At 44.7% G+C, this 13,010-nt stretch overlaps 1 protein-coding gene and 1 pseudogene across 7 annotated transcripts in view; one reads left to right on the top strand and one right to left on the bottom strand.

Moving 5' to 3' along the window:
- The window catches only part of Dgkh (diacylglycerol kinase eta), a 168,271-nt gene that overhangs the window by 67,206 nt on the left and 88,055 nt on the right, over positions 1–13,010 (top strand). For all 7 annotated transcript variants that reach the window (XM_085698297.2, XM_085698299.2, XM_085698298.2 and 4 more), the window contains exons 3-4: positions 6,482–6,592; positions 8,453–8,533. In XM_085698297.2, coding sequence (XP_085554423.2) covers positions 6,482–6,592; positions 8,453–8,533 — 192 coding nt within the window. The remainder of the gene's footprint in view (positions 1–6,481; positions 6,593–8,452; positions 8,534–13,010) is intronic.
- On the bottom strand, positions 958–1,045 carry LOC125392512 (U6 spliceosomal RNA; annotated as a pseudogene).

Raw genomic sequence — 13,010 nt, 5'->3', positions numbered from 1 at the left:
TCAGGTGCTGAGTTTTTCTTATCCTGCAAATCTTAAGAACAAAATTAAAGCCGTACTTCCTTATTTACTTGTGTGTGTGTGTGTGTGTGTGTGTGTGTGTGTGTGTGTATGTGTGTGTGCGTATGTGTGCTCATGTGCGTGTGTTGGCATGAGTGCATATTACATTGATTGATCTTGTTGTTGACCTATGACTGCATCTCCGGGATATATCCACCTTGATCGTGGTGGGTGATCTTTTTGATGTGTTCTTGATTGGTTTGTGTCACAGCGTGCACGACAGCTGCCTTAGGGAATCCGTGTTTTCCTGACACCGCGTAGGTTCTGGGTATTGAACTCAGGCCATCAAGCCTTGACTGCAAGAACCCTTACTTGCTGAGCCTCTTGCTCACTCTTTTCCTCGTTTGTAACCATCACTTTCTGATCAAGATTATTTGCTACACTTGTTATTATCTGTTGTGTGTGATTTTTAAAAACGGACTCTTGATTCTTCAGTCTGTATACTCACTATTTTGAAATTTGAGAAGCCTTATCATTCCCCCCACATTTTTTCTCTTTAACCACACATTGATTATGTGAATATATTTTATAGAGTTGTGACAGTAATCATTTTTGTCACGTTCCTTTCATAAGGAATGTGTTTAGTCATGTGTGCACAGAAGTTTCCCTTTGAGGACTGACTTCCACATGAATAACTGTGCCCCAGTTTAATATTGTTAAGTCACAGCCCTCAGAGGGCAAAAAGAGTATTTTTTTCTCTTTCTTGTGTTCTTCAAGGATTTTAGATACATTGTGAATTATGGCAGGTTTGTATGAGGTGAGGCCTAGAGATGTCTACCCCACCCTCTAGAGTGCTGGGTTTTGGGCTTTTATAGGTTTTGTACTGGTAACCCTAGCTGCTGTGAGTTTATATTTTTAAGGACTCTCTTCAATAGTTTTGTGTCTGGACTGTTTCTTTGCAAAAACATTTGCATGTCATCCTTGCACGGGGGCCGTGCTAATCTTGGTATTGTCACAATGTTAGTATACATGCTGCTAAGGAGAGCATGGGTATTGGGATCTTGGTTAAACTCTGTCTAAGATAGTGAAGAGTTAAATAAAAATACATAAGCGGAAGTTCTTTTAGACATAATGAAGAAAAAGATCAAGAAGATAAAAATGAACCTATTTCTCTTATGCAAGTGCTATTTTAAGACACAAATAATCTGCTTTCACTTCCCCATGGAGTGCTGCCTGCACTACCAAACCCACACCCCCACAGGCATCAGAAAAGACTGGGTATAATGTTCTCTGGCCTCTTGACCTGTGACTTCCAGGCTCCTTTTGCTTCCAGTCTCCTTCCTTTTATTTGTCTATTGCTCTAACCTTTGATGCAGCCCTATGCCCTGCTGGTAAAGCCTCTCTACCCTCCTCCGTTTGTTAGCCTAATTCACCCGCATGCTCTTCTTGATAGTGGCTCTTTACTCTAAATGGCATAACATCCCTGTTCACCTAGCTTTTCTGCAGAAAAGACATCAGTGATCTTATGAAGAGCGGGGCCCTGTACACGCTCCTGGACATGAAACTGAACAGATTACGACTGGAAAGTGTCGTTTGCTCTTGGAAATTATTAAGGCATAAGTAAGATCTTCCATAGTCTCAAACTAAAATAAGCAATACCAGGATGGTTCCACCAGGCTAATTACTGTTTGAAATAAACCAGGATGAATAGGAAACACGGAGTGAAAATGGTATGTTTCTGTATGTGAGCATGTTTTATGTGCGGAGCACAGGTGTGAGAAGGGCAGAGGTCAGGGCCGGGTGTCTTTGTCAGCTGCTCTGCATCTTGGTTTCTGAGGCAAAGTTTCTCCGTGAACCTGGAACTTGCTGATTGGCTAGGCTGGCTGGCCAGTGAGCCCCAAGGATCCTCTGGTCTCTGCCTCACCAACTTCATCAGAATCAACTCGAAGAGAGGGCCCTGGGTTTCAGACACAAGGTAGACTCCCCTGAGAATGCAGTCATAAAGGCAGATGTATGTCACCCCAGTATGAACTTCTGGGTCACAGTGCCCCAGCCTTGGCGTCTCAGCAGTGGCCTCTGTGGTTGGTGGTGATCTGGGATTCTGCCTGTACTATAGAGTCTCAGAGGAGTTGTCACAGTCTCCTGAAGAAGGACCTTTTCATGACTGGAGACCATTTGTTTGAAATCTTACTAGTCAGACCTGCTGAAATCTAGCACATACAGAATCTCTCCTTGACACCAGAGTGGCTCTTGACGGGAGGTGACAAATTTTTGCAGTTGGATTTAAGGCTTTTTACCAGGAGTAGCATGTGCTGTTTGGTTGACTGGAAGGAAAGGCTAGAAGGTGGGAGAAGGCAGAGCAGGAGGGAGAACGGGAGGGGACGTGTGCCATGTGGTGTCACGTGCGTTGTCCTGTCCCGTCATGCTGTTTACAGAGTAAGAGTCTCTTCATAATTTATAGCGTTTTATCTAGGTCCTGAGAGAGCTTTTGAGACGAGCCACCTTGCTTGTACAACACAAGGAAGATGCCAAAATATGGGCCGGTCGGATCTGTTAGGGCGATAACCCCAGTGTGTAGTTCCCGCTTTCTCTGGTCTTGGTTTGCTGGCTTGAAGAGTGGGCCAGAGCTGTTCCTGGGAGGACTTGACCTCAGAGGGGAGTCGTGGCTTCACCAGTTCACTGTAGTGAGCCCGCCAGCCCTTCCATGGCACTCCGCATTGACTGTAAGAATGGATCTTTGCGCCTTGCTTCTCCAAAGCTCCCCCTCCCCTTACAGCCCTGTTCCCACCAGTTTCCTGCATCTAGCTGTCCCGGATGAAGTCTCCTGGGCTTGGCTGCCCAGCGTGCCCAATAGAAGCTACTCTCCTGCCTCAAACATTTCACTAGCCTTTTGCACTTACAGTAAAAGGCGGGCTCCTCCCCATGGCTGGCGGATCCTGGATCTCATCTCTTGCAGCTTCCTGTCTTGATTCCTCCCATCCACTCCAGCTGTTATCTGCCTCAACAGTGGCCAGTGAACACTTACTTACCTTTTCCAGGAAGCTCTTAGAATTCATGCCTGGAAAATACTCTCCGAACTTAATAGCCCAATGAAATCATCGTCAATAATAATACTTGGTGCCAATTACTGAGGTTTTCTGTAGCCCAAATACTGTTCTAAGTGCTCTCCCGACATGCTGTATCATGAACTTAGAATCAATGAGCTTGTGAAATTGGTATTCTGAACTTACTTTTTTTGGATAGGAAATGTGGCATAAAGCAGTAGAGTGTCCTTGCTTTGTGCTGTTAGTATGTCGTAGAGCTTGGCTTGAGAATCTGCCTGAGTTTAGACCTGCTCTCTGATACTAAAGTTTCAGAAGTGTTTTATTTTTTTTTCCATTAAATTGCAGTGATTTCCCAGTGGACACTCCCAGAGCACACTGCAAAGTGAACCTGAAAATCAAAGTAAACATTAACGTGACCTCATTACCTTCCGAGCAGGAAACCCTTCTCACATTTTCTAGCTTATTGATAAGGCATTATTATCAAACTTGCACATAAATTCTAAAATCAGACAGGGTTTCATCTCAGCCATTCATATAGGCCCCATTAGCATGTGGGAGGTAACGAACGTCCTGGGCATTGAGATCCCCCATGGCAGTCTGGTGGGACAGTTTAGAACTTGGAGGCTCATTGTAGCATTATTATTCTTATATCAAATTCCAAATAGGTGTGAACCATCCTGGACCCCTCTTGAATACAGTGTCGTGATGTGTCCCCTGAGTACAGTCGTATAGACAGGCTCCAGAGTACCTCTGCCTTGCTCTTTCCTTTCTCTTTGTCTTCCAGCTAAAGCAAAACATTAAATTTTTATTACCATACAATCAACTCAGGGACTTTGTATTTTAATACAGATTGTAAAGTAAGTAACTTGCATCGTAGAAGTGTCTTGTGGGGAAGCGTGGAGAATAAGAACACACTGTAGTATCGAACAGGTGGCCATTGAGATGGGTCTCACTGAGATCAAGGCTTGAAGGGAGTGGGGCCTAGTGTTGTGCCCTTGTGGCCTCCCAGTGTGGGGATGCAGAGACAGGAGGACCCCTGGTGCTCAGTGGTCAGGCAGGTTAGTCTCTGTGGTGCACTCCTGGCCTGTGAGAAACCCCATCTTTTAAAAAAGGTGGATGGTGCCTTAGGAATGACACCCACAAATATCATTTGGCCTCTGCAGGCATGCACACGCATGTGCACTGATGTGCCTGCATCGGCATGTGAACATGCATCAGGACACAAGTAAACATCCTCCCCTGGCCTTCGCAGACTTAAAGGAAGTGCGAGGTTAGCCAGATGACTCTCGAGGGAAAAGCAAGACAAGCCCAGGCAGTAGCCAGCACCCAGGTCTGAGCCATGCGTTCCCAGTTAAAAGCAAAAAGTGTCATTGTGGATGGAAGGGTCTAAGAGAGAGTCGGAGACCAGGTGAGGTCAGAGAGGTTCGAGTATTTTGCTGGAGACAGTGGAAGTGAACTGACATTCTCTCAAGTACTCACAGAATCCACTCCAGAGTCACAAAGGCTCCCCTACCTCTTCCAGACACATCTGCTGGAAACTATGATATGCGTTACAGAATGCTCTCTGGAGAGTGCCCAGGTGTCATGCAGTCTCAAGCCTGTGCTAATCCACTTTCTGCTGCTGTGATGAAATTCCTGCGGAGAGCAGCTTTGTTTTGGTTGCAGTTTCAGAAGTTTCAGTCTGCTCCATCACTTGTGTCCTGTGGTAAAATGGAGCACTGTGGGAAGGAGACATGACAGAGCCAAGCTCCTCACCTCAGGGTCCCAGGGTGTGGGGACAAAATGCATCCATTGCTGCCCACCCCCACCCCTCCAGTCATGCAGTTCTTTCAGGTAGGTAGCACCCTTCCGTCTCCTAATGGCTCAGTAGTAGATCAATGGATTAGTGAAGTCCAAGCCCTCACGGTTGGCCTCTGCCTTTGAACACTGCTCCATTGGTGACCAAGCTTTCAACATGTGGGTCTTTCAGGGGCCTTGAAGAAATAAAAAAAATTACAAGAGTTACCTTTCATTGGTCAAGATCACGTTCCTAGGGTAAGTGATAGGGAGCTGAGCCATTGTCATAACAACACAAAGTTCCAAGGTTACAGCAGTAAGACTGTGACCAGACTGGGGCGGGGGGCACAGTGCCCAGTGATAAACTTTGAGACATAGGTCTACTGTCAGCAGACTGGCAAGAGATGAATTGGCATGCTTTTCTTAGGGTGCTTTGTGTAGCAACCTAATTAGACATCTGTGACTCTAACCTTGTGCATAGCTGTAAAGTTGTAACTTATGATCCATTTGTAAAACACCTTTAGTCTAGTTTGGACTTGCTTTGAGGTGAAAGTGAGCTAATCGTGTGCAGTTATTCTGAGCAAAAGGACAAAGCAGGCTTTTTAGTGTCTACAGTCCCTATGGGAATCTAGTTATGAAGCATGTATTCTATATATCAAAATTATATAGCTAAATGAAATGAATATATATATATATATATGTGCCCATAAGATTGAGATGCAATCATGAGATTACATATACATATCACATGAGATTACACACTACAGTGCAGGTATTGGGGAAACATCAAGCTATGTTAGCAAATGTGAGTGACAGTTTCCAGAGTCAATGGTCCTGCAGGCCTTGTCTGGACAGGACTGACCTCCATCAGAGAGTCACTCCTCTGGTGGGCTGACCTCTGAATTATTAGTTGCCATACGCTGTATATTTACATGGCCTCTGATGCAAGTGAACATGAAGACGCTAGTAACTTGCCTATGTTCATCATTACTTGTATTGAAACTAGGAATTAGACGTGCCTGGCTCCAGAGGCCATTTGCTTTAGTGCTCAGCACATGATGTTGTGCCTCTAACGTCCTCCCTGTATATATACTGTGTGGGAGTCATACTCCATGTCAAATGTTAGCTTATGTACGTGTGCCTTTTGCTCTGTCTACGAACGCCTTTGTTAAATTAATCAAATTTGTTCTTCGACAATTTCGTTGATGGATTCTGATTATCTTTACCCCATCCTTCTCTGACCTTTTTCTTTACCTTGTCCTACCCCAGGCTCTTCCTCAAATTCATGTCTTTTTGTTTTGTGACCCAGTGAGTTTAACCAGGGCTGTCTGTGTGGCCTTGGGTTTGGAACTGTGTGGTGGAGCCTGGTGGCTTTACCGGTGGGGACACAGCTGAAGACAATGATTCTCTGGCTTGCGGAGTCCATCAGTAGCCAGCTCTACCTGTAAATTTTTGAGAACCATGGGAAACTCACTTTTACTTTCTGGTACATTCTGTACATTCCCTTGATTGGCCTGTGATGGGAGTGAAATATTCTCTCTCGCAATTTGTAATATGTTAGCCGCAGTGTTCAGAATTCTAATGTGCGTGGATCATTGGTTCCGGATGGAATTTGGTTTTGGGTTTGATTTTCATTCTGTCCCTGTGTTGTGCTTTGTCCCCAGACCAGTATTAAAGAAGGACAACTGCTGAAACAAACCAGCTCTTTCCAAAGGTGGAAAAAGAGATACTTCAAGCTTCGAGGCCGTACACTTTATTATGCAAAAGACTCAAAGGTAACTCAACAAGACTGCTCCCAAGCACTGTGTGTCGTACGTGAGTAGATCGAAACCTTTGATCGTACAAACTATGTTTGTCCTAGAGCCTCATTATGGCTTAGTAGTTCTCCTCTTACTTTATTATAGATGTGGTCATCTTGCACTCCGCCTCAAGGGGGAGCTATCAAGTCATATGGTCGGCTAGTCTAATATACGATTCCCTTTTTCTTCTGTCTAATTAAGATGTTATAAATAACAGAATAAATGAAAACCTCTGGGTTATTCCCCTTACCCCTTTACAATTTTTCGGACTATAAGAAAGAGTTGAGAGTTGTTACAGCTGTTAGGAATTTCCATTCTAGGGGTAATGCACAGACCACGGTTGTCCTGTGGACATTGTGTGCTACTCAGAGAAGGCTTAAGACCATATATGCCGAGTGCTTTCACAACCCCGGGCACAATTAATCTCTTCATTATGGTAGCAATTAAGAGTGAAAAATCGTATCGTAATAAAATTGAGACTTAAAATAATTTTTATGTAACAAATGAATGAAGTAATATAATATAGTTTGGGAAGAAGATCCCTATTAAAACTGATATTTTCGTGTTGCCTGAAAAGAAAACATTAGGATGCCAGAAAGACTAGTCATTTCCATTTTTAAAAATGCATGTGCCTCATAATCAGTAGAGTCGTTGGTAGAAGCTGAAAAAGCAACCAGGGAGCAAATCTAATTCTTGGTTTGTGGAACAGTAGTAGAAGGAATAGCTGAATTCTCAGGTTAAAGTAATAACAAGATAATCTTATTTTAAAAGTTTGATGTTGACTGTTGTCCCTAGTCCGGCTCCATTGTGTCTTTGCATCCCCCTCTGTAGAAACAGTGACGTCTTGATTACCTCTGACTTTGGCCGTGTGTCCTGTTCAGGTGCCGCTCAAATAGGATGAGATGATGAGTTTGCTTTCTGCTGAGAGAATTGTTGGTGCCTTCCCCAGCATTTCCTTGTGACCGCAGTCCTTCCATGTTTAAGGGTCTAACTTGTTCTGCAGTGGACTTTATCAGTTTCATATCATGCCCGTATTGTACGGCCCTTCCAGTTTGGGAACAAGTCCAGTTGAATTAAAGTAAATGAATAAAGACATAGTAAACTTAGTGCAACTCCCTTAATATAATGCCCTGGTTGGGAGAGTGGAGGCTATCAGGAAGGGGATACATGTTTCATGCAGACATGGAGGTGTCTTCCACTTGTGTTGAAAGTCAGCTTGAAAGCTGAGCAACGATCAGTCACTCAGAATAGGAAAGGTGCATTTATTTATTCGTGTTTACTGATGGCTAATTTGTTCCTTTAAAAAAATCCCCCCCTCCTTTTTTTCTGGAGCTTTCACAGGACATGTCTAAGAGCATGAGACAAACACAGTCTTCTGTTTGCAGAGCATGGCCACCGTCTTATTTGGACACATTTTGATAGACAAGGACAGTAAGGTCCAAAGCATTTGGTTAAGTCACCATGATCTGAACCAGGGCTAGTTCTCGGCCTCCACTCGACAAACCTGGGGGCAATGTTGCCTTCAACTGCCTGCAGAGTTGCCTCAGGCTTTAGAATGTGGGAGGGTGAGTGTGTCCTTCAGTTGGTTCTCCTAATCACGGCAGATAGGCTTCCAGAAGCCCCGGCTCATTTGTGCGGAAGCGGCATAGGTTCGTAGGGTCGCCATGTTGAATGGACTTAGAGTTCCCGAAACAAACTTGTGTAGTGTTCCTAAGTTGGCATTCGTTTTTCATGCCGAATTCTTGACATCACTTTCATTGTCACAGGCTGACAGCGACAATGCACTGGAGAGCTGGCTTTTCTACATAACGTGTTTGTGTTCTTGTCCATCTACAGTCCTTGATATTTGATGAAGTTGACCTCTCAGATGCCAGTGTCGCTGAAGCAAGCACAAAAAACGCCAACAACAGCTTCACGGTACGGTTACGTTCAGTTCTCCGATCCAGGGCTGGAGCGCAGCGTTTCTGAAGCGCGTGCGGACGCTCAGTTCGGTCCTTACTGACACAGCTGACTCTGATAAATATGTTGTTACGTTCTAACGCCAAATATATGATCAGTTATTGGCTCAGGAAACTTGGGTATAAGTGTGTTTTTCAAATATATATCTTTGAGTATGTACATTTAAATGCGTTCTTACATTTCTCTCTTACACACACACACACACACACACACACACACACACACACACACACACACACACACACAGTGACTCATACTTGTAATCCTAGCACTTAGGAGGCTGAGGCAGGAAGATTGCCATGAATTCTAGGACAGCCTGGGCTACACGGTGATACTGTTTCAAACAAACAAGAATTGCTTTCCTTTTCACTTCTATTTATTTATTTTTTGTTTGTTTGTTTGTTTGTTTGTTTTGATATGGGGTTTCTCTGTGTAGCTCTGGCTGTCTGGAGACCAGGCTGGCCTTGCCTCACAGAGCTCTGCTTTCCTCTGCCTCCTAAGTGCTGGGCCACCATTGCCCGCTCCTTTTCCCGTTTTAATTTTTGTGTTTTTAAAGTTTTTACTTTCTTTAAATTAATTCTTGATTTAATTCTATTGTTCTTAAGTATTCAAAACCTTTGTTATTTGTCTATAGTCAAAACCCAGTATTTTCTTCTCGTGTTTCTACTGTAGTTGCTGTTCAGGCAGTTGCTGAGGTAATTATTCATCGGGGAACTCTTGAAGAAGGCCCCTCTGGTCCAGCCTCTTTTCTAATCAGAGGGTGCATTGCTTAAAGGTCTAGCTTGTTTGCCACCACCTACAAACTGTATCACCACTCAGAAGTGTTCTGTTCCTCCCAGTGCCCTGTTGTGGGTCTTCCACACCCTGCAGCCCCGCATGCACAGCCCCAGCCTCCCTGTCGCCCCTCCCCTCCTGATTTCTTTCTACCTGTGGTTGTTGAAATTCAACCACTTCTCCCATTTCTCTGCTTCTTTCATTTACAAAATCAAAATATAAGTTGACTTCCCTTTATATCACTGGCATTTATGATAAGCAGAGAAGTGCAGGAGAGGAGATGTTTATGTATATCTATGTCTCTTTGCATATGTAAATCTCCCTCTAGATTTTTCCTTAGTTCAGGGAGATCCCATGGTTCTTCCCACAGTGACACATTCCTTAGCTCCCCTGTGTTGTGTTCCTTCTGCTAAATCGTCACACTTACCCACACTTCCAGCCCTCACATCAGGATGTCTACTGACACTAGTGTCTGTCCCTCAGGTGCACAGAGCACTGGGAGACAGCCAGGTAAGCACACAGAGAGGACCATGCTAGAGGTGAGCGCTGGTACGCAGTTGAATGGGGAAGAGGAAGCGCATGAATTCAAATTTAGTCTTATTGATTTATGGGCATGTGGAATAATTCATAGTGTAAACAGTGCTTTGCCGCTCCTTCTCCCCAGGGAGAGTTTAGTTTGAGAAGAGGAAAGCCAAGAATAGAATCCTGGGAAAATGTTAAAATGTAAGGTTTGACCAGAGGACCGAGCAAGAGCATTCTTAAGTGAAGCAGTGGAGTCACCGGGCGGTGATGTCATAAGAACCCAGCGTCAGAGAGTTTCAAGACGGAAGTTGCTAAACTTCAGGTGCTGTGGAGAGGGCAGGTCCAGGAGGAATTGACAAGGTGACTTGGATTTGTGAACTCGGGGTTCATGTGGTCTCGTGGCTGCGAGTGGTTTCCAGGGCGGGGTGGTATCTGAGAGAGACAGCAGGCTCTTCCCTGAGGCTGGACTGTTGGGAGCGCAGACTGAGAAGAGCACAGATTGCGCAGAACGGCGTGGTTTTGACGTTCCTTTTTGCTTTGCTTCTGAGTGTGTTTCCATGAAGAACGGAGAGAGCAATTAGATGGGGTCAGATTGCTGAGTGAGGCGATGGGTGTAGGAACCAAGGCACGGTGTGAGCTCAGAGCCGAGGCGGAGGCAGTGTGGGCAGCGAGCATGTGTATTTCAAACCCAAATAGTACCATTTTTCTCAGTGAAACCAAAGACCGGGTTGTGTGGCTATGAGTGGGAGCTTGGGAAGGCTTAGACTAGCTTCTATGGAGATGGCATGGAAACCATTGGGGACCTGTAAACCATGTCCCCTGAAGACTGGCTTTAGCAATCCATTCGTCTGTGTTTATAGAATAGACTTTAAATTAATTGAGAGGAGACAAATAGATTGATCCAGAGCGGTGGTTTATAAGGCCTTGGGGCAGAGAGTTAAAGGTAATGCCGGATGCTTGAAACATCAGTATCTTATAGCCTCACCGCCTCTCTATGCTCGGTGCTTGAGGATAAAGCAACAGAAGGCAGAGCTAGCCTGGCTGTTATCTGAGCAGGCTCCGGTAAATGCACGCCAGGAACTTTGGAGCTTCCAAGGCTGAAATGTTGCTTACTATTCCGTCCTCCGAGTGAGGGTGGGCTCGGCAAAGACAGAAAGTACCTTGCGAGTCAGACCAGCCATTCACCTTCCTCTGGGAGTGAATAAAGGTTGATTCATTCATTCATTCATTCATTCATTTTTAACCCAAGAAAGCTAGGGATAATCTGAAGGAGGGCTTACAGTGTAAGGGTTAGAATGGTTTTAGGTAAAGCCTGAGGCTTAGAGCAGGTGCCAAAGCCTGCATTTGGAGGGATTATGGAAGCCACTTGTGTGACTATTGCTTGCCCCGCAACTGCATTTGTTGACCCCCGTTGTAGACAGAATTTGCCCTAGTCTGCTCTATGCCCAGGTAGGTGTATTTTTTATCATGACTCCCTGAGGGCCCGGGCTGTGTCTATCTTTGGGCTTTGTAGCAGCTTACTCAAAAGTGTTCCTTGGTTTGAATACACACGATCCAAGTGTCTGTCAGCGTGAGATGACTTGGAGCCTTGGATATGTTGTCGACCAGCTGTTCTTTCTGAAGTTTTGTGGGCTGGAGACGTAGAGGCCCAAAAGGTAGGCTGCTGGGCATTGCACTACGATAGGAACTTGCTAGAACTTTCCCCACTATAAATCGCAGCAAAAGGCATGTTTTTAAGTGGTAATTGACAATCCTCCTGCTTAAATATTTAAATACCCTGCCCTCCTAAATCATCTTGACAGCGACTGATGCTCCTTTAGCTGGTTCGTGTCAGAGGTTAATGGTGCCGTGTGATGGGATTGCGGTTGGAGACTAAGAGTGGCCAAATTCTGGTCTTCCAGAAGTCCCTGAGGGTAATATATTGACAAGAAATGGTGGTACATGGGCAATCTATAAATAGTTGGTGGAAAATGGAAAACTTAGGCTTTGCTTGAAGATGAATGCTCATCTCTGCTAAGATGGCTTGTATCGTGAGTGTCCTACAGAGCAGGGTCACTGCTGGCCCACCCTTGACACAGCTCAGGGTCTGTCTGAGTCCCACGGAGGCACATGGGCACCAAGACAGGAGAGCCAGGAGACTGTGGGTGTGGTTTAAGATCTGTGTACATTGTGCATAGTGTCTTATGTAGCCTCCCCTTCCACGCTTGCCTTTCCTATCCTTCTTACTATTGTACAAGTAAGTTAGGTTGGTGTTCGTTAAGTTATTTCTGGTGTAAATTCTGCTGTGATGGGCAGAGCTTACAGCTTAGGTTATAAAGTCAAAGAGCCTGTTCTAGCCCTGTTATGTGACGCTGGTCACATTAGCTAATCCCTGCAGCTCTGAATGAGGACCTGCTTCCTGGGACTCTCAATATCAAGTGAATGTGATAACCTATACAATACTTAGGGCAGTGATGGACCCATGCAGTTTAGTAGACTGTTATCCTGAATGTCGTGCCCATTGTTCCCCTCCCACAGCTGGCAGTGTGTGGCCCATTTCTGAAATGGGAACTTTGAAGATTATGGAGATGAATCCCATATTGAGGAAGCATTACATCCTGCCTTTTTTTTTTTTTTGAGAGAGAGGTATAAGGAAGATTTATGTCTACTTTTTATCCAATGTTAATGAGCATGGTTAGGAAAAGCAACCAATCAACAATGAGATGGTCATCACAGATAGGTAGGGTAGTGTTATTTCCTAATGAAGAGGGCTTTTTGGTGATTTAAACATGACCCCAGTCCCAGCTTCCAGAGATGTTCAGAGAAGTCTCTTTAAACTTTAATGAAGATTAAGATAAACTTCAGACAAATGAATTATCATTTTAAAGAGGCTGTATTGGTATTTAAATCTTCTTCTGAGATAACTGGCCAGGTTTTGCAACACTGGCCTGTAATCCCAGTTGAAGCTGAAGACTCTCCAGTTCAAGACTCAAGGCTGCCTGGCCGCAGGACAGTTCAAGGCTGATTAAACTGGGCAACTGAGGAGGACCTTGTATCACAATAAAATGTAAAATAAAAGTGGGGGGGACTGACTGTGAGAGAATGTCTTTTTGAGGATGTAGGGGGCCGTAGGCCCAATCCTTAGCATTGGGAACCCCTG

This window comes from Myodes glareolus, chromosome 12 (assembly GCF_982192425.1).
Source record: "Myodes glareolus chromosome 12, mMyoGla1.1, whole genome shotgun sequence".
NCBI lineage: Eukaryota > Metazoa > Chordata > Mammalia > Rodentia > Cricetidae > Myodes > Myodes glareolus.
Note: the sequence above shows the minus strand (reverse complement) of the source record. Positions and strands in the feature narration are given on the sequence as shown.